The following is a 21,832-nucleotide window of genomic DNA, read 5'->3' as shown; positions in this document are numbered from 1 at the left end:
TTTTGACTAAGATGTAACTGGGAGGAATGAAGTCTCTTTTTGAAGTCTTTGTACTGGAATTTAGACGTGTAAGAGGTGTGTATATAGGAGTGCTGTTACTTTATGAACTCTGAATAATGAGATATTTTATCAAATGACACTTTAAACCTAGATTTGTACAGCATACAATGGTTTTGAATAGCGTGATAATCTGAGTTACAGCTGCCAAATTTTCATATAATATTAGATGATTGTATTTGTGCCCTTTTTACTCTTACAGTTTTCAGTTTGCGTATGCTGACCTTCCTTCTCACCATCTGTTCAAAGTACAGGGTAGTGATCATGGAAATGTACTACGATTGTTAGTAAATGCTGAATTTCTATGTTCTTCTAGTGTAGAAATAAAGAATTCAGGTAACAGGGTATTCCATTATTTCTAACAAACTTGTTTTGATAATGTTATGTAACCAGTTGTGCCTGCTTTTTATTTGGAGGACCTTACAAACACTGCATTTATAAGCCTCTCTAACTTAAACCAAAATCTGAACTATAAAAATCTCAATTGGAAGACTTGAAAATGAAATGAGGGGGCGTACAAAGTATTATATTTGTTTTGAAAGAATGTCTTCAGGTTTGTGGGTATGTTGTCTGAACAGTTAGTGACTGCACTTTATGCATTTAGGTAAATATATTTCATGTCTGATATATTTAAGTGTAATAACTTAAAAGGGAGATAAAAGTGATGGGCTTTAGCTAATGAAACAGTTATTTGAACTCAACGCTTGGTTTACTCTGACGTTCAAAAAAATATGTCTTTGTAAGCATAAAAAATGGTCCTTCCTGTTATATCATTGGATTTCTTGCACATTTGGTTAAAAGCACATTAATGAACAGTATAAAAAGATGATGTCTTACAGTCAGCTCTGGTGTAGTCACCTGTCAGTAGAGATGTGAGCATAACAATGTTGCCTAAACAGATGAAACCACTGAAGGAAAAAAACAAAAAACAAAAAACAACTGAAAAAAGCATTTTGGTGTTTGTATGATATACTGATGTGCCCCGTCAGTTGTGAAGTCTGTTTCAAAATACAGTTTTGGAGAGTTTGGGTATTGGGCACCTTTTGTTTTGCTTAAATGTGAATACCAGCTAGCTAATCTATGCAACTATGCAAAGCATGGAATTTATTTTTCAGTTCCCTACTCTTGACACACTGAATCATATCTAAGTTTTTCATCGTTGCACTTTTGTCTGAGGACTGGTTCATACAGCTTTTTAATTTTCCAGTATTTGCTTTAAAAACTGTTGCTAGCAGCAATCAAAAAATAGTAATAATGTTGGCCCAGAAATAAGTTGTAGAAGTTGGCAACTGGAAAGTTTCTGTTGTCAGGTCTGTCTTAAAAATAAATACATAAGTAAAATAAAAAGATGCACTATTGTTTTTCTTTCGTGGCTAGTTCTCAGTTGGTTTAAATTTAATAAATTGTCCAACTGAGGATTTTTGTCATTAGTCTGCCAGCTGACAAAATTTCAACAGTGACCTCAAGAATTCACTGAAATCTGGAATGAGAAATTTCAGTTACCGCACAAGATCTTCATATAACGTGTACAGACTTAATGTACCTGTATTATCTTCAGATAGCAATAGTGCATCTTTAAATCCAGGCCAAAGGCCAGTTACTGTAACAAAACACGTATGAGTAGTATGCAATTTTAGGGAATGTTAAATCTCCAAATACCATACAGAAACCAATAAAAACCTATTTTGCAGAAGCGTGCTGTGTTTGGTGTTTTAATGAGTGTGGCTTCTTAGGCTGGAAAGCACAAATGCCGTTTTGAATACAACATTGAGAAAAATGAATTTGGAAAGGCTGGTTTGTGCACTTTGGCCGAGCACCTCTTGTTTTTAAATAGATTTTTAAACATCTGACCAAACGTACAGTTGTATGATGATCACATGTAGAACTGACCACTCGTTTGGGAAATTCTTAGTGAAGTCTTTAAGGACTAGAGAATTTGGTAATCACCAATTTGTTTCCCTTGCCTTCCTTCCCCAAGCCTTCTCTCAGTATGTAAAATTTTGAAGCATTCTTGCCAATTAGTTTGTTACATGCTTAGCACTACAAAAATTCATTGTTTATCCCCTTGTTTTTGCAGTTTCAGTATTGTTACTTCAGTACTGTTCGGTCTTTGCTGTACTTAACCTTTCACTAAGGAAATGCAACTAGGTTTTTCAGTAAGGAACTCTGATCTTTTTAGTAGAACTCAATGTCAAGCCTGAAAGAAAGGTTTTAGGGCAGATTGTGGGCACTTGGCAAGCCCTTTACTTTTCATTCTTAGGCATCTACCTCATCTTCTTTGCAATTATTGGTTTTAATCATGTGCAACGCACTCTGGTTTTAATCAGGTGCAAGTGTGTATGCTATCTTCAACAAAAGCCTCAGTTTGTGTGATCTCAGAATCGCTGCTGTTAGTTCCTGTTTGTGCAATGCTACAGTTGTCCATTTGGTGGTGAAATTCACTAACCTCTCTTGACTGTTAACTTTGCTCCTACAAGGACACGAGGCATCTCACAAAGTTACTTTGGCTTTGACTCCGCTGCCAGTGCGGCCTCTTTCCTCCACTTCTCCTTCTTTGCCAAATTCCAGCTTGTCAGGGATTCGTGCCGTGCTGCAGCCTGCGGAAGGAAAGCCCTTCTTGAGAGTAGTGTTGTGAGTCACCATTGGCATGGAGAAATGGGCCTGGTCTCGGGATTAACCACCAACTTAATGCTTTTGTTTCAAAGCAATGGGAGCACTGTTACCTTAAGTTCTCACAGAATTCCACCACTTTGAGGTATGCTACACAGAAGCTAGCCAGCAGTATGCTCACCTTTTTTGCTGAAGCAATCACTGCAAAACAGGCAACAATTGAAAGGCCGATCATGATGTAACAAGCTTTAACACGGGCTTTGTTCCTTGCCCTGTCTAGCATCTCTGGCCTGCAATTAAAGTTTTGGAACGGAGTCATTAAAAAATGGAAACATTTCTCAAGACCTCACAGTTGTAATATCACTACTGCAGAGTGGAAATAAATCGACTGGAAAGAAGCATCTGTTGCTGTGGTGATTGGGTTTGTACCACCCAGGTGCACCCTTAACCATTTCCAGCAGAAAAATGACATTTAAAGGATTGTGGAATATTTTAATCTAAAAAAAAAAAAAAAAAAAAAAAAAAAAAACCATTTGCACTGAAGTGCTTGAGGTAAACATGCTACAAATTGCACCTGAAGCTCATAGTGTGATGTAGGGGGATTTATGAGAACCAGGAATAAGGGAAACCTCCCCATTATTGCAAACATCCAGAAATTTCAGTGAAGTCATTCCCTGAGCCAGACATGGCACTTGGCAAGCACTGTTTCTATGATATTTGTTATAGTACTGAATGTGTGCTATTTTCCTTTATTTTCTTAAATTGGTTTTAAATACATCAAATATGCATATATGTATATATATATAAATACATGTTTCTCAAAGGTTTAACAATGAAAAGGACAAATTACAGGCAGCTCTGCTGTACTTCCCCCAGTCCTTACATCACACGCACCCGGATGCAGGGCAGGTTCCTGGCTAATGGCTGGCAATGCAATGGTTACAAGAAACCCCTTTCACATTACAATGTAAGCACAACATCTTTAAAACAAACCGCACAACAGACTGCCACCTAAAGCCATTAATCCAGAAGCCGTTTGTAAGAACAAAAGCAAAGCTCTAAGTGTTATTGGTCTGGCTTATAAACCTAATTATATTTCTCAGTGCACTAATTGAAATTCTTCAGAAGCAGGTTTTCACTTTCTCCTAGCTTTCTGTCTCTGCTTTAAGGAGAACAAACCTTATTATCTCCTCTAATTGCACATTAGGGACTCTGTTACTCTATCCCTCATCAAGGTCCTGGCTAAGCCTCTGCCGAAGGCAGTAACAGCTGTTTGCTGTCATTGATATAAACATTTTGAGTGAGGGCTGCAGGTTTGACCCTCATCTTACCACACATCTTCAGCAGCCACATTTTGTTCACAGGTAGCAAACAGTTTCTTGCAGTGCTTTATTAACACTGAAAACTGATACAGTTCAACTTCAATGTCTTAAAACTAACTTATTTTAGAATGTTGTGGTGACTCCTAGAAATGTGTTGCTCACACAGAAGGTAGAAAGTCTGTCCAAGTGGTTACTGTGCACATGTGCAGCGATTAGCAGAGTACCTTTACAAACACCTTTCAATGATTTCAGTAGTGCAAATAATGCTTCTGAGACCTGCCTGAACCTTCCTGTAAGAAAAGGCAGTGGGATAAGCACTGAGCAAGAGCAGTTGGACACTCCGGTAAAGCTGCTGCTCAGCCCCAGAAGCAGCAGCAACACTGCTGGGAACAAACAGGTGAAGGAAAGGCTGGGGGACACCCTCAGTGGTTCATACAGTTCTGTGTGCTGCAATGGCACAAAGTGGTCCTGGAGACCTTGGGAAAAGCAACTTACAGCAAGTTGAGGTGAGCAGGGGTCAACCAGAGGCTGAGGCTGCATCAAGTATTCAACTGTCCTAGGATTTGCCTTTGGGGATTTTTTTCTCACGACCTCTGTATCTATTTTTTTTTCCTCATATTCTTCTTTAAGCTATAATAAATTGCAGTTTGGCTGATGCAATCATTTAGCGGCTTTCAGCTCCCTTAGAGCTGTTTATGGGGGCAATAAATAGAACACGCATTTTATGATAACATCCTTCTCTGATTACACATCAGGAATAAACAAACAAGGCAGTGTGGATGTATACCAACAACATGCAGAGACCAAGGCAAGAGTCCAATTCTTAATTACAGCATCTGGGGACTCCAGTAGGGAACATTTTTTCTAACTTGTCAGCAACACAGGAGAGTTTTCTTCCTGCTAGTTCATTTCAAAGCTCTCAGTGCCAAAAGTTCTTCCCAGTTTGAGCTCAGCAGTGCTCTGCTGGGCACCCTCTGCTTCATGCCCTTCAACCCAGTGCCACCCTTGGAATAAACTTACGGGATCCTCAGAGGAATTTCTTCTTCCGTTTTGAAGCGACCGGTCCACAGGAGGATTTTTTTGTCAAACTTTGAAGGTTTGTAGCTTGCAACCACCTTGTGTGCCTGTTCAGCTGAAGGATTGGAAAGAAACACCCCATCAGGCCATGATGAGTGGCAGTAATGAGTGGAAAGAGCAAATCCCTCTTAGTGCTCTAGTGGCCAGAGGAGGAATCATACCACAGAATTATATTTGTGTTGGAAGGGACCCTAAAGCCCATCCGGGTTCATATCCTTGTTGAGAGCTGAGCTGCCCCACCAGCTCAGGCTGTCCATGGCCCCATCCAACCTGGCCTTGAGCTTCTCCAGGGATAGAGGGATGGAGGTGCTTATCCCTCTGCACAGCCCTTGGACCACCTTCCTTGGGGAGCATCCTTGTGGCTCTCGTTCAAACATCCCTCTACCTACAGACTCACACTTGGGCGTTTAAGCCAGAAGGCAAAATAACGAAGCCAGGGTGACCGTGGGGGGCCCTCAATCCCCAGCCTAGCCCTGTCCTTACCTCGGGGGTCTCCTGGGCCCCGCCCGGGCCCGTCGCCGGCGGCGGCTCCTCTTAGTGAGGCCGGGCGGAGCAGCGGGGCACCTCTCAGCCTCCCGGGGAGGAGGCGCAGCGGCAGTGGCAGCATGGGTACGGCCGGGCAGCCCACACCGCCGGGTCCCTCGCTCTGCTCTGCCCTGCTCTGCTCTGCTCTGCTCTGCTCTGCTCTGCCCTGCTCTGCTCTGCTCTGCCCTGCTCAGCTCTGGGGGGCTGAGAGGAGCTGCCTGCCTCCACTTTACCCGCCCACCTTAAAGCAGTCATATGGGACTGATGAGAGAAACACTCGGGGCGGTCCAAGCTCACACAGTACCAAAATATCCTTTGGGGAAAACAAATAACAACAACAAACAAACATTAAAAGGAAGTCTGGAAAGCGGTACGGAATATGTATTTAGCAAGCAGCTTGTGGCAGTGCTGTGCAAGATAGCCTACAGTGTCTCAGCTGGAGCACTCCCAGTGCGTGGATCAGCAGGTGATGTTACATCTTCCAGTCATGACAGGCAAGGTCAGGTTGGTTATCCAGAAAAGATTCTTCACCAGAGGGTGGTCAGGGCACTGGCACAGGCTCCTCAGGGCAGTGGTCACAGCCCTAAGATGCCAGAGTTTAAGAAGCATTTGGACAGCACTCTCATACATATGGTCTGATTTTTGGGTGGTCCTGTGTGGAGCCAGGAGCTGGATTTTATGATCCTTATGAGTCCCTTCCAACTCAAGGCATTCTGTGATTCTATGATTCTGTGATCCAGCCAATGCCAGAACCCCAGAATTTATTGTTTTCTGTTATCACAATGAATGCCATAAAGACTCCAGAGGTGTGCTAGCAGAACAGATGGGGCCCTGTTCATCAGGGCTGCATTGTGAGGTGGCAGCATACAGGTCTGTGCTCAGTGGGAGAGTGTGAGGCAGAATTCGTGAATCATTTGTAGACAAAACTTTATTCCCTGTTCTCAGCAGCACAGCCTGAGTTAGGCAGCTCTTTCTGACAGCAAATTGTCAAGAAAATGAAAACCAACTTCCCACATTCTATACTGGAATAAAATTTCCTGCAAATGGGACTTCTTTAAACAAACCAAGTTTATCTTAGACCTGTGCAAAAGCCAGGCACTGGCTTTCTCGTGTCTCTTAACAGTTGTAGGGAGGAAGAACATGCACCTCTGCACGTGCACAGAACAGCTCTGCCCTTTTACATGATGTCTCTGGGGAGATGAAAAAGCACCAAAAGAAGTGACCAAGAGCTTCAGTGTCCATTATTCAGCATTATTGCAATGAATGACATACAACCCCAAAGAGCGAATAGTGCAGCTTCACACTCTTCTCTAACAAATATCATTTCTGTTTTCTTGACTTCCCTGAACATCAATGTTTGGGGAGCATGTGTCCTCTCTGACACTTTCAGAGATAAAAAAAACTTGAAGATGGACACACACACACACTAGCATTGTCGCAATTTGTGGTGGGATCTTTCCAAAGGAAGAAGGCAGAGCATGCCCTGGTCTGGAAAGAAGAATCATCCCCTTTGTCCCTGCACTCACATCTACTCAGATGTTTAAGGACATGCAGCAGAGATTGGAATCTTTTTGTCTATTTCATTTTGTTTTACTTAATTTTATGAGCATTTTCTGCCAAAAACCTATTGCATCACCTCTCCCGGGTCTGGCTGATTATGCTCTGCACAGAAGTTGTGAGTTGCTGGAGAGACAGAGAGCTCATGGAAGTCATGGACAAAGGGGGCTTGATGGCTCTGGAGAAGTGGACCAGAGGTGTGCACGCAGTTGAGAGGTTCCTAGGAGGATGGGATGTATTTGCTTTTTCATGCTCTTCCCCTGAATTTCTGCCTTATGCGATCCCTTTCGTTACGGATAGGCGCTGCGGGACGCCCATACTGCTGCCACCGCCCTCTGGAGGCACTTCCCTCCCTGTCCCGTAGGGGGGACCGCCTGACCGCACTCGGCGCCCCGGCTTGTGGCGGGTGGGAGCAGCGAAAGGGGGCTCTGCTACTGCTTCTCGAGGCCAAACCAGCCTGCAGATGAAGAAATGAAGCAAGCCAATTCAGTTTTTAACAAGGACATGACTTTAATCACCCCAGTGTTCAATAAATGATATGCTCACTGCTTCTGAAAACAGTAAATATATGTACAAACTTTTATCCAAATTAGCTTTTTGGAACTCATCATGTGATGAAAGCTTTGTGTTCTTCTTTTTGCTACACTGGCAGCCAAACTGTAGGAGCAGCCAAACCGCACTGCACGTAGGTTTGTGTTCTGAATGGGACTCACAACCACTGAAGCACAAACAGCAGTTATTGTACAAATGTACGTGCATAAGCCTGCAGCATTTCCAGTCGGCTGCAGAAAGTACGTAATTGCTCAAATCTGTATATAAATTACACCCTGCCATTCATACCACTTAAAAACTGTCTTCCCAGATTTGCATGACTTATGTAAGTCTGCATCACAGTGATTTCAGAAATTGTGTCCGTTGCTGAAATTTGATCTGTAGACCTTTTAAACAAATCTGAGTAGGAAAATCATGCAGATGTCGGTTGCGGCATATAAATAGAAACGCTGAAAAATAGATCTATTGCATATAACAATAACACAACATGCAACAACAAGTCTGCCAAGCTTTATTTTGGCCTGCAACAGAGTACCATCATTCCACATCTAAACAGAAGCATGGACCAAACTGAAGAGGTAAGCATCTTTTTGCAGTTAATGTTGCAAAGCAGGGTTTCTCTGGTCCACGCCAGGGGCCTCATGAACACATAGAAATGTTCTTCGAAAGCCTTCTGCTGCTCAGTGTCTGAAGATGTTCTCCTCCACCCCAGCTGTGAGACAGCTCCACAGAAAAGCTGTGCCCTGCCCAGCACAAGACTTGGCCATCCTTGACTAGGAGATGCAGTGTGGCTGTCCCAGCTGACAGTCCTCCTTCCTGGAGAGTGCCTCTTGCACAGAAGATGCTGTGTAGCCATATTCGTGGAGTTGCAGAGCAGAGACTTCCAGAGCAGCTCATTCTGGTGTGATTTTAATGCACTGGAGTGGTGTAATGTCATGTTCTTGTAAAAGTTAGACTTTTTGACCAAGTGTCAATTAAGCTAAAATTCACAGGGTGCATTCATGCTGATTCTGATTATTACATTATTTATGCTAATGAAGGGAATCAATTTATGCTTGTAAGCTTTGATGTTGCATATTGTGGAAGGAAGGAAATTTCGTTCCTTCAAAAAAGAGGATATCTGGGGACAAGTGTAATGGGTCATCTCTCCACATGAATTAGAGAAAGTGTGTGAGGCAGGAAAATCAGTGTATTTCTGAGTACAGAAAAAAAGTAAGTGAGCCTACAAACAACTGCAGCAGTCCGGGTAAATCCTTCTATTTTTACACAGCCCTTTCTTCAATTCATTATCTCTATAGTAAATACAAGGAACTTTAGATGTTGCTGCAGCACTCATATGGAATAAGGCACACAATTTTGGACACAGAATTTAAAACCAACAAAGGATTCACTCAATCTGGCTGAAAAAGTTGCTTTTGGATGTTCAGGAGAATAGAAAGCCTATCTTAAAAGTGGAGACAAAAGGACTGGGCTTGTTTATCCTGGCAAACAAAGACTAGGAGGGGGCTCTGTTTGACCTGTGAAACAGATCCAGGTGAGAAGAAGAGCTCCTTAAGCAATTGGGTAGAAAAGACATTAGAAAAACTGTGTGAGTCCATGCATTCCTGCCTGCTTGTCTGTGAGAAGTAAGGCCTTGCTGACACTTGTGTTTGGCTGAGAGCACTGAGGTCCTGGCTCTGGTGGTTTGTATGAATGGGTTGGGGATGGGAAGGGAGACAGGGGAGAGATGCTGGAGGTCCCCACAATAGCTGGGGTTCCAAGGAAAGCCTTTCAAACCTAGCAATGAATAACCATCAGAGTATGGTTTGCATGGTGTGCTTTCCTTGGGTGTACCAAAAAGAGAGAGATCTGAAGGAGAATGGCTTTTCTTCTTCTAGTACTTCAGCAATGCCCAGTCATATGCTGGACAGCCTTTTCCTGGACAGAGTCCTTGCTGCACTTTGAGAAGCAGCTTTCTCTTTTACTGGTGTCTGCCCAGTCACTTGAATATGGCAGTTTCCATTCACAGAGCTTTTCTCAGCATTACATGAGTCTGATGCAGTGATTCGGGAGCTGGAAGACTTCGAGTCCAAGGAAATCTGGCTGACAGCAATGCTGCCCACACTCTTGGAAGAGTACGTGTAAATCATCTTGAGGAAGGCAGACTTTGTATTTGTTTCTTGTTTGTAAATTATGATATAGCACTTAGGAAAGAAAGTGCAACAGAGAATCCCATAATTGGATATTAATATAACAATGATCTCCACCGCTGGTAGGTATTTGCCAAACGTAGTTACATAGACAGGGATAAATACAATCCATGCTATAAAGTAAATTAGCATGCCAAATGTTATGAACTTAGCTTCGTTGTAGTTCTCTGGTAACTTCCTGCCTTTAAAGGCACATATGAAGCAGATGAAGGCTAGAGCAGCTATGTAACCCAGCATAATCCCAAAAGCCACAACAGAGCCCTCGTTGCACTCCAGAATGATGGCTCTCGGAATAGAGAAATTTTGCTTTACAAAAGGCGTCCTAAATATTAGCCAGAAGGTGCAAATGATAACCTGAATCCCAGTGCAGATGAATACAATGGTTACAGGTTTATAGGCACATTTCAAGAAATTCTGCAGCTTGGGATCGAAGCTAAAGGCTAGTAAAATTTTTAGTGATTTTATTAAAATACATGAAATGCAGAGTGCAAAACTTACGCCAAAGAGGGCTTGCCGAGTTCTACATTTGAACTCTGTGGGTTCACCTATGAAGAACACAGTGCTTAAAAAAATGAAGAAGTGGCTGAGGAGGATAATATAGCAGACAGTTAAACCTCCGGATGCCTTTACAACTGGTGTGCTCAAGTTTTTAGTGAATATTGCACTGATGGAAAAAATGAGCACAACCCCGAAGGCAGAGAGGAGGAGCAGGAAAATAGCAAACCAGTCTGACCAGTCGAGGAAGTGGATTGTTTTTCTGTAGCATGTAGTGCTGTTCACCGGTGCCCAGTAGGTTTTGTTGTGGCACCGGTAGCAATAATCCATATCTGAAAACAGAAAAAATGAAGGTAACTCAGGAACCCAAAGCAAATAAACTACCAAGTGAATGGTGATGTAAAGGTGCTGCCTTGTGATGCAAGAAGGTGAGAAGGGATATGGGGCAAAAAGTGAGGCGTGGGCCAGGTATGCAGCTACCTGGAGTACCCCTTGCCATGGACACACCACAGGGATAGAGCTTGGTAAACCTTCACTGGCAGCACGATGCTGGCCTGAATTTGAACAAATTGCCCTACAGAGAGTGGAACTGCAGCTTTTTCATTTACCTAGTTCAACAAGAAAAAAATCTTTCTTTGTTCAGAAATCTTTTGAAATGCAACAGCAAGAACACACAGTGATGTAGATTCCACTTTCAAAGGTTACTTTTCCTGTGAAATTCCTGTTATCTGCTATGGAGAAATGTCACAGCTTTTTAATAATAAAAGACATAGCATGCAATTTCTTTGTTTTCTAACTATCAAGACTTTAGAAGTACATTGTACCCCAATTTTCTTAATTCTATCTCTCTTCTCCGTATTTAATTTCTTCCTTTTATAAACCTTACTCAAACTGAAAATGAACCAGAATAAGCATCAGATTTGATAGTAATACTACTACACTCTCATATAAAACATCATAGTTCTCCTACTTAAGATAAAAAGTATGCCAGCAAGCAAATAAATAACCCTTGTACTTGCATTGGACTTTCTGTGTTGCAGAAAGACACAGAAGCAAGGCTCTATTGTCATGAGATGTGTCTCACTGAAACATCAGCCATACTTTTCATCCAAACACAGATAACAATATTCAGCTACAAAGTCTAATTTTTTAAAGTTTCATATTCTAAAAAGCACGGAAATCTCATCTTATATGCTGCATACTGTTCTTCTCTTTTTTTTATCTGTAAAGCTAAGCATTAACAAATGTTTTAACCTCATTCCAAAGTTATACCCGCGGTTGCTAAGGTGCATTATTCACGAACAAAACAATTGTATTGACCTCTAAATAAACCTTTATTTGGATCACAATTCTTTACCTGTTCGATTGCTGTAATGGTTTTCTGGGCAATAAACGCACTCGTAGCAGCACGTGTGTGGACTTTCTGTAACCTTTTTCATCTGTCCTGGTCTGCAGTGCTGGGAGCATGTTGATGGAACCTTCTGCAGTGTGCAGAGAACAAATTGGAAAAAAAAAAAAGAAAAAGTTCAGGCATTACTGATTACTACAGACTGTTAAAATAAGCCTTCAATTCTACTATGATTTGAACTCTTTTAATATCTAACATATTTTAAGGCAATCTGAAGATGATGTTAAAGAATCTGAAGAGGACTCTGAATTTCTTACGTTTTCTCCACACACTCAAGAAGGGACAGGATGGGGCCCTATTTACATGACCATTTTATTTTTTGGCCCTAAATCAGTGCGACTGTATGTAGCTTTAAAATTTACATCCAAGTGTCTCATTCAGCTTTGAAACTGGAAGTTAGACCACTGGGATCCAGATCCAAAGAAAGAACAGAAGCATTTGGGAGGGGTTTCAGATAGACCACACCACAAATGCAGTCCTGACATCCTGCTCAACAGCTCTGAGTGCAGAGCAGATTCTCTGGTTCTATTGGAAGTGTTTCTCCCATGTCACCCACACAGCAGCTCACCCCTGGGTCATCAGGCACTACTCAAGGTGTGTGTGGTCGGGGCCCTCTCTCAAGAGCTGGATTCAGGGCCTTCTTCCAAGATAAGCCTTGTAAATGGAGTCCTGAGGGATGTTGCTGTTTCTTCTCCCTGCAGGTTAGGGCTTACAAGTTGCCATTCTGAGCAGCACCGTGAAGATGGACAAGAAAAGAGATCTTCTGTCCTTAGCATTTTCTTTCAACTAAGGCTACACAGAAACTACATTCATCCCACCTTGTAAACAGCATTTCTTCTGGTGTGCTAGCACAGAGCCACACTGAGGCAGAGCTGCACAAATCCCCAAAGCCTTCACCATGCGCAGGTGACATTATCCAGCTGGAACTGACTGGGGTTAACCACTCCTTCTCTCTGCACTGGTGCTGGGGTTCCAGATGGTGCCACCTATCTCATACTCCTGTGTTTGTACTGACCCCAGCTCTAACAGGAGTAAATAATCAACAAGGCTTATTTTTCCCCAACTGTAAAACAGTAGATATGCATCCATTTATGAAAAATAAATGGTTGCCTTGTGGCAAGGCAGGAGACATATATAAGTAGTCATTTTCTGTTCTAAAACTCAATTTTGCATTCTGGAATAGTATCCTTTGGACACATTTGATTTACACATTATAGGAAACCTCTTAGGGGAATTATGGAGAAATAACTTAATTTCAAATCACTGAGACTGCTTACAGGCTCATGTGCATCTCAGAATGCATAAAGGTAGTTGAATCTTACCTAGAGAGGATGCATCATTCTGAAAGGAGAATATGACAGCAAATGAGTGATTTTTTACACACACTTCAGTTGCAAACACCAGAGGAAGAAGGACACACATGAAATAGATTTCAGATGTTTGGTCAACAAAATAAAAGTTACCTTTAAATCCAGAAATTCTTTTTTTTTCTCCTCATCCTCAAAGATGAAGTAACCATTTTCTGGGTCATATTCTGCCATAGTGGTGATTTCCATGTGGCCATCAACTTCTTTCCAAAGAAGTACATCATAACCAGAGCTCATATCGCCTTTGGAGTCAAACTTGATTTCTTTATCATCATCAATGATTGTAACTTTTTTAAGTTCTTCAAGGAGCTGAACATAAATATAGGAAACAGTGGCATACATCAGTGTCATTTCAGTGTGATACACTGAATAGTTTAACATTAGTATGGTAATATCAAATTAAAAAAAGAGATGTTGCTTTCTACAAGTGGTATCATCTTAAAAGCGAGCTGTATAACTGTTAATCCTACATCCTACACAGATTTACATTATTCTGAGAATCCTTGTTGGCCTTAAAAATCTATATAGCACAGATAATCATTTTTCAACTTTATGCAATGTATGCAGATACCTGTGTATTAGTACTTACATTTCCAGCCTTGGAAATTTCGGGACAGAAAATGCTTTACTTGCAGGAAAAAGAAAGGCCTTTTAGAACTTTCCTTACTGTAAAGAATGGCTGTCATTGATGCTCCTGTTTTTACCATACTGTCAACAAAGTGGATCTGGGCAATACCTCCTTCCAGTGTAACCTCCCCCAGTGCTGGAAATACCTCATTTAACATTTTCAGCTGAGGCTCTGATATTGTGTATTGCAAGGTGAGGTTCTGAGTTATGGTATGAATAATAAATGCCATTTTACTCAGATAAATTGATATATGGCACAATGGCAATAGACAACAAGGTTATATTTGATGCCTCATAGGAAATTTCATGGCAAGCACATTTCTATAAGACAACTATCTAGCTTAATATTTCAACCCATTCGGTTCACTAGGGTGAAATTTCTTGCTCCCACATGAAAAAAAAACACACAGATTTAAAAGGTTCATTGTGAATCTAGAAAAGGACAGGTTGAAGCATACAGAACACAATCCCAATTCACGAGGAGACTGCAAGCAGGTTTTATTACTTTGCAAGCCTAACAACTTTTGGCAATAGGAGTTAATTAACAACAAAAAACAAACCGAGGATTCAGTGAATGGACAAATTTGAATCCCCCTTGAAAAGCACTCTTACATGGATTCCTGTGTGACAGTTATAGCATTTAAAAAATATGCTGTTATTTAAAAGGTTCTGGTATAGATATATGTGTAAAAAAAATGTGGCATCTGTAAGTTTTTTTCATGTACAACATCACTTCTTCACAATTTATATATTCTCACTGCCTGTCTGCAAATACATGGTGAAAGAGAACATGCATCTAAGTGACATTTCATTTGATTTGGACATTGCACAGTCTTGTGGGACTGAACAGGGAATTTTTGGTTCACTGTTCTCAGGTTAGTTGTTTAATCTTCCTCTTCTTCACTCTTCCAATTTCTCTAAAATACAGAATACAAATAACAATAACAAAAACTTTTGGAAGACATCTTCAGCTTCAAACAGAAGGAGCTAGTAATTAGTAACCATCATTATTTAATTTATATTTATTTTTGCAAATATATAATAGAAATGACTTTGATATTTTTCTGTATGTTGAGGAGAGTGATACGGATTTGCTGTATCCTTGTCTTTAAATATACCCATTTCTGGAGGGGCTGAAGTTAATTTAGAAGAAATGTGTTATGGAAACAGCACTGGGAGTTTCTCCAAGAGTTCTTAGCTTCTAAACAGGATACTAAATTTGGGTGGTTTGGGATTTAATTCAGCAGTGATGTAAACGCAGCCCCATAAAGTTGCATATCCCATAGAACTATCCTGAATTTGTCCCATCTGTTTTTACAAATTCATGTAAGAATTTGTTCCTGTGGCTGCTGTTTTTTTCAAATCCCCTATCTTGGTTTGACCTGCCCTGACCCAGGATGAGAGGTCAGAGCAAGTCAGAGAGCTTCAGTGGGTGTTTGACTTTTAAATGAACTTTTGTTTAATCCTCTGAGTAAAAGTGTGTAAAAGTGAATACTCCTGAGCAGGTTCTCAGGTAAAAGGTCAGGTCAGGTTTACTTGTCTGATTTTTCCTGTTCTTTTCCCACCTTGTAAAGTCTGATAACAAGTACCTCACTCATCTTCAAGATTGTGTCACATTTTTCTACCAGCCATTTCCCTGTAACTCATGATCAGACACAAGAATGGTCTGCTACATTTTCATTTCCAAGAAAAATTACATTATAGAGGAATTTACCTGAGCTCAGACAAAATGGAGAAAGCAGTTAGAGATAGAGGGGGGATTTGAAACTCTGTTCTCTTCTGTAACATCTCTACCTCTCTAGAGCACACTGCTGAGTATTACAGCAGTTTGCAGAAACAGGACTAGTATTTAGTGGCAGAACATCTATGTCAACCAGATTGATTGCACATTTATGTTCTATCCTGTTCAAGTAGCTAATGAGATGTTCCAGGAAGCAGCTTAGAGACTGGAGTCTTCATCCAAGCCGATGCCTTCTTTGAAGATGATGGGGGAAGTGCTAGGTTAGTGCTTGGGTGTCCAACATTTTGGCTTGCCTAGGCCATACTAAGTGAAGAGAACTATCCTGGGCTGCACATACATAGTTTGCTCTGAAAGTAATGCCTCCTACTTATTTCCATGGATCAGCCAGTTATCTCAGTATATAAACTGCAGTAGTACATCTCAATCTACAGCAGAATAGAGCCATGGCTTAGCATCAGCAGTTTTTGATCCTGTGTGGGCCAAAGCAAGGGAAGAAAGCTAGATTCCAGTTCTCATAACTAATTAGCAACTGCTGCTCTGGGAGATGAGCTGTGGTTTCACTTGTCCCATGCAGTTTTAAGGAAAGGCAGAAACAGGAATAAGAACTCATTTAGTAAAAGAACTAAACATGAAAATCCAGGAATGCAAGAGGAAAAGTGAGATGGAAGTTATATAGAGAGAACAGGACCTCAAAGAATTAACACCGTACCTCCCAGGGGGCGAAAGCAGAGGGGTCCTTGCAGTTTCTGTCTTTGCATTGCCCTTTTATGGCATGGGCAATGGCATACACTGCAAGTATAGTACTATGGATAAATCCTGGTTCAATGTTGGCACTCAAAAAATCATCTCTCCAGATCTGATGTTTGTTCTCAACAATTTGCATCAGGTCGTACTGGGATTGGCTTGAAATACACATTTGAAAATCGTAGTTGTCCAGGTGTGCACAGACTGACAAAAGCATAATATACTCAAGTAAAAACTTGTTGTTTTCAGTGGGCCTTTCATGAATATTTCTCAGAAAGTCTTGGAATGTGGATACGTCCTTGTTTTTAAATCCAAATCCCACAACAGTTCCCAGCTTCCTGATGTTGGGCATTGTACTGATTTTCACTGCAGTTGACCAGTTATCACTTGCAATCCAAATCTTTTTTACATTTCTCTCAATTGCCTTCTTAAATAGTTTGAGCACATGGAATTGTCTCATAAAGACTACAATGACATTTACTCTGGTTTCCTTGACAATCTTCTCGATTGCACAATCAACTTTTGTATGAAAGGTGTTATCAGAGAGATAGGCAGGCAGCATTTCTTTGAAAGCTATGCAAACACTGTTTGCCATGGCCTGGACACCAAAGCTCTCCAGAGCAAAGCGCCCGTTGTCATCGTCGGTGGCTATTACTCCAATCCAGTTCCACCCAGATTCACAGATCAGGTGGGCCATTGCTCTTGTCTGATGGAAATCACTGGGGATAGTCCTCAAGAAAGAAGGAAAACGGATTTTGTCACTGAGGATTTCAGCTGATGATGCAGGACTGACCTAGGAAGATACAACTGTTTAGTTATGGAAGTGGTCTCCTCCAAAGGATTCTGAGAGCCCCAAAATTGCCACTATTGCTTTTCCATCCCTGCTGTGACTGGGGGCAAACACAGTGCAGTCAAGCAGGGCAGGATTCTTAATCCTGCTGTTGGAACATAGGCCTGTGCCCAGCACCCTTTCCCTCATTTTCATCTTTGTGCACCTAATTGCTTTACTAAAAGCAGAGATTAAAACGTTGTAAATGGATCTGAAAGTTATGTTGGATTTTGATTTAACCTGTACAATACTTAACACACTAGAAGTACTCAAATGTTGTTGGAGCTGTTATTAAAATTTCTAGTATGCCTACATTTTGCAATTTTTTTTTTTTTTTTTGCACTATGTTAGTATAGTCAACCCACTTATTTATTTTTTCTCAAAAATTTAATTACTGTGCTTTAAAGGGGTCATAAGGTCTGTTAGAAAATCCTATCGGAGGAAAAAAAAGAGCGTATCTAATATTAAAGAACAATATAATATTTTTTCTTATGTAGAAATTTTAGCCTTTCTATAGTGAATAGCAAGAAAAAACATAACTGAAAAAGATGTAATTTAAATGTATTTACTTTTTAACCTTTGTCTAATTTGTTGTTTTTCCTACTGTAATATTTCTTATCTTGCTTGACAGTTCTTAACAAATCTAAGCTTCCCAAAATGAGAGCCCCCTATCTGGAGAAGATATCAAATCTTAATGTCAGCAGATTGCACATACTATAGATGAGAAAAATCTACTAGGTCACCTTTTCCATCTCTATGTCACAAAGTAAATTTGTTTTATAATTTACCTTTTGAGTAATTTTAAGTGTGGCTTTTAATTTATATATCAAATATAGCTCCTATTGTGGAGCTGGAGGCCATAGTTATTTCCTCCCAATGAAAGGGAAAAGATTCAATTAAAAGTTACATTTAGCTCATATTTTAATTTTTTTTGCATGTTTATGCTACTTTGCTGAAAGGTAATATATGTCAAATAACCAAAATCAGTGTGCAGCACAAGATGATTTTGGTTTTGACCACAACTTTTTTTTCTTGTAACAGTGAAAGTAATAATGGAAGCACCAGCCTAAGTGCAAGCATGGGACTGTAAGAACTAGAAATAGTACTGGAGCAGCTGGAAATAGAGAAGGATGTTTGGGGAAGGAGTAGTCATATTCCTTCTCCTCTATAGCTGCTTGAAGAGCAGCAGGACCAAAACTTTTTTTTTGGAACAACTGTGACTTGCACTCCTTCCAATCAGATCCACATCTAGCCATGGTAAATTTGATCCTCTGTCTCAAATGAAATAATTCCCTCAAACCTACCTGTGGGATTAGTTGCAAAGCCAATAGCCTTGAAACTGCCATTGACACCTCAGAGTAGCTGGCTCCGGTGACTGCCTTAATTCTTGGTACATAGTCTGAATAGTTACACTTGAACTCTACAATATCCTTAGAAGTATTGGATTTGGACAGGAACCTCAGAGCAGATGCCATGGCTTTTGTAACTTCTGCACAGGTATCATAGATTTCATAGCCCAGAGTAACTCCAGATAATAATGTTGAATTGTTGATCATTTCAATAGCATGTATCATTGCAAGAGTCTGAAGAAAAATTTGAATTTCAAAGCTGTCAGAAAACACAGAAGTTTCATTTTAGAAAAAAAATATTTCTGGAACAAGACTGAAGCAAATTCTGTTCACATCCTTTAGCTTTGCCAGCTACTGAAAGGAAATTCTTGGTGTGATTTGCTCATGTTTTATAGAATCAGATTTATAGAGTATCTCGAGTTGGAAGACACCCACAAGCATCATTAAATCCATCTCCCAGCCCCATGGAGGACCACTCAAATTTCAAATCCTATGTCTGGGAGTGCTGTCCAAACAGTTCTTGAACTCTAACATCTTGGGGCTCTAACCACTGCCCTGGGGAGCCTGTTCCAGTGCTCGACCACCCTCTGGTGAAGAACCTTTCAATAACACCCAACCTGACCCTCCATTGATTCAGATTCATGCTGTTAAAAAAAAAAAAAAGAAAATTGTATTATTTTCTTTCTCACTTAAATGGTAGAATAATCATAATTAACATAATACTTCAGTAATACCTGAATAAAAATACTTTTCTGAAAAACAGGCACTAAAGTTACAGTTATTGTGATACATGAAAATTTGCAAGGGAAATCTTCAGAAAGTGTCGGTTAGAGTCAGTTCTAATTTGCCCCATTCAGCCCAGCAATTTTTGTTTTTGTTTGTTTGTTTGTTTCAATATATTTGTTTTCACCAAAAGAATGAAACAAAATAAAGGACTAGAAGAAAATACTTCAGAAATTAATGTCTTCCTGTGGTTGCATAAATTCTCCTAACATCTTCTCTAAATTAACAAAGTTAATACAGCTTTTCTCCTTATCTTCTATGGATATGATAGTTTCTTAATCAGAATATACAGGCTGCCTGCAATGCAACCAACTCTCCTCTTAATCAATGGTCAAGTTTACATAACTTGCAAGCCAAAATAAATTTCAAATGAGGTGGATACAATATATGGCTGAAGAAAAATAATAAAATAGGGACAAAACAACCAACTTTGACATCATTTTGAAATAAACCCATACGGATTCCCTACATTAAAATAAAACTTACGGAATTGTACCTATATTAAAATGAAAGAAAATGCATGTATGGATTTATATTATATCACATTCCCGAATTTACAAAAAGTAGGATATGGAGTCAACAAAATAAATATTTTGATGTGCAGTATAAACGTGAATGCGTACATGACATGGTGTCTGTTCTGTATATCCCATCACACAGTGCCACAGTTGTAGTACAAAACACAGTATCTACACTGATTATAACAATTGCAACATAGTCAGTAGTACAATAGACTACCAGCATGGGTGTGAGGGGCATACTTCTATATGTGTTTAGACAAAATTGGGCAGACTGTCTGTGTTCAAAATATTTAGGGGCAACTTCACTACAAATAATGAACTGCAAGGCAGAGTCCTTCAGTCACAGAGCAACAAAACAGTGTTAACATGGCAATTAAATAGTTCCTCAACACAAACTTCTAGGGCTATTTGATTCTGTATGAAGATTGAAATAGGATCAAATAACCATTCCCTTCCTTGGTCAGCCATAGTATTTTCTATGACAACTCTGTGATTCCTTGTCATTCTTTGTTATATTATAAGCAACTTATGTGATGTCCAAAGTCTTCTAAAAAACTGAGAAATGCAAGAGAAACAGATTTTGTTGATCACAACACTGTTTGATTTGCCTGATTTCAGTGATCTCTTAGTTGTTATATGTGAAATTTGCCGTGTTACTCACCCAGCACAGTTCTGAATTACTGGCTTCATAGGATGCTCTTCTGGATGCAGCATTTCACTGTGAACTGCAAACAAACCTCCTATAATAATGTCTCCTGGAGAACTGGCACCCACAAAGTCATCTGTATTCTGGCAAGCAGAAACAACATCAGAGCTGATCACAAATGGAATCAGCACTAAGCTAAATAATGCCATGCTTCTGCTTCACCTGCTCACTCCCAGCTTTAAGTCCATTAGGCCAGCTGCAGTGCCAGCAAGTGTTCCTATGTCATCTATAAACAGCAGTAAGGGAAAAAAGGCTGAGCTCCAAAGTTAGTCACACCTCATAAGTTGCTCGTATTTGCTTCACTGACTCAGGTTACCTTATTAGAACTTATTAGAACTCCAAAGCAATGTTGTCACATAAAACGTGAGAGTGCAGGGGAGTGAGAGGGAAGGAAAAAGAAATATGAATATAAAAGGAAGTGCTGGACATAAATCTGTTCTGTTGTATTCAAAAATTATTATTCTTAATCTGAAACACTTCGCAAATATTTTTGTATAAGTTTGGGCTTGTCTTGGTACTTTCCAGCTGATTGCTGGGTGGAGAGATATCATGTAATATGGTAGTGATGTTACTTTAAGAGTCTGATCCAAAAAGTACAGAAAAAAAGGCCCTGTTGCTACAGTGGTATTTATAGAAGACAGAGAAAAACAAAAGAAAGCAACAAACAAAAGTAAACAATCAACAAGATCAAAAAGTAAGTCTGGATTATTATATTTTGCCTTTTTTTTCCCCACTTACTCTTTATAGATAGAGTATCCATTTGCAACAGAGATATTAACCACAAATGCAAAAGCTAATCATCCATTAAATCACCATTCAGCAGCTTCTTTTTTATAATACAGAGCCTTGTCTTTCTTTCTTTGTGGTAATCTCACTGGTAGTTCACGGTATACAGTAAACAGCTGTCTACATTTTCTTTAATGTATCTAATGAAATGCATTTACGGGCAGGTTAGGATACCAGTTTATTCTGCTTTGTGCTGACTTGTAAAAATTTAATTTATTCTGAAGGTATTCCTCTTGATTTATAGCAGCATAAACATAGTTAGAACCTGACCCTGAGTTATCCACCTGCAAATATACACGTACCTACTTCTTTCCACCCAAGTAATGCTCCCTCAAGCCTAATTCCAGCTACCCAGGTGTTTGATTTTCCATGACTTTGCACATACCTTCTAAACCTTCTGACAAATGATACCTTATGCTGTTAAAGTTTGGGATTGGAAGTAGTCATTTTGTTGAGGAAGTCACAAGAAATCTTCAGCCATGTGCCTCTAGTATAAAATATACTACTTAAGGAGTTAACACTAAGTACTATTTTAAGCATACAATGGAAATAAAATGTCAATAAATCAAAGTTTGAAATGTACTAGT

At 40.0% G+C, this 21,832-nt stretch overlaps 2 protein-coding genes across 2 annotated transcripts; both read right to left on the bottom strand.

Annotated features, from left to right (window-relative positions):
* Positions 1-2,555: 2,555 nt before the first annotated feature.
* On the bottom strand, positions 2,556-5,673 carry FAM162B (family with sequence similarity 162 member B; the record flags this gene model as incomplete). The annotated part of the gene is made up of 4 exons (XM_079532878.1): positions 2,556-2,654; positions 2,849-2,957; positions 5,010-5,121; positions 5,550-5,673. 4 exons carry the CDS (start codon positions 5,671-5,673, stop codon positions 2,556-2,558), a joined length of 444 nt encoding a protein of 147 aa, XP_079389004.1.
* A 3,922-nt stretch (positions 5,674-9,595) lies between these two features.
* On the bottom strand, positions 9,596-20,608 carry GPRC6A (G protein-coupled receptor class C group 6 member A; the record flags this gene model as incomplete). The annotated part of the gene is made up of 6 exons (XM_079550622.1): positions 9,596-10,716; positions 11,742-11,865; positions 13,256-13,468; positions 16,237-17,064; positions 18,405-18,708; positions 20,415-20,608. 6 exons carry the CDS (start codon positions 20,606-20,608, stop codon positions 9,596-9,598), a joined length of 2,784 nt encoding a protein of 927 aa, XP_079406748.1.
* Positions 20,609-21,832: the final 1,224 nt, after the last annotated feature.

Source organism: Tetrao urogallus (genome assembly GCF_951394365.1).
Source record: "Tetrao urogallus genome assembly, chromosome: 2".
In the NCBI taxonomy this organism is placed as follows: Eukaryota; Metazoa; Chordata; class Aves; order Galliformes; family Phasianidae; genus Tetrao; species Tetrao urogallus.
Note: the sequence above shows the minus strand (reverse complement) of the source record. Positions and strands in the feature narration are given on the sequence as shown.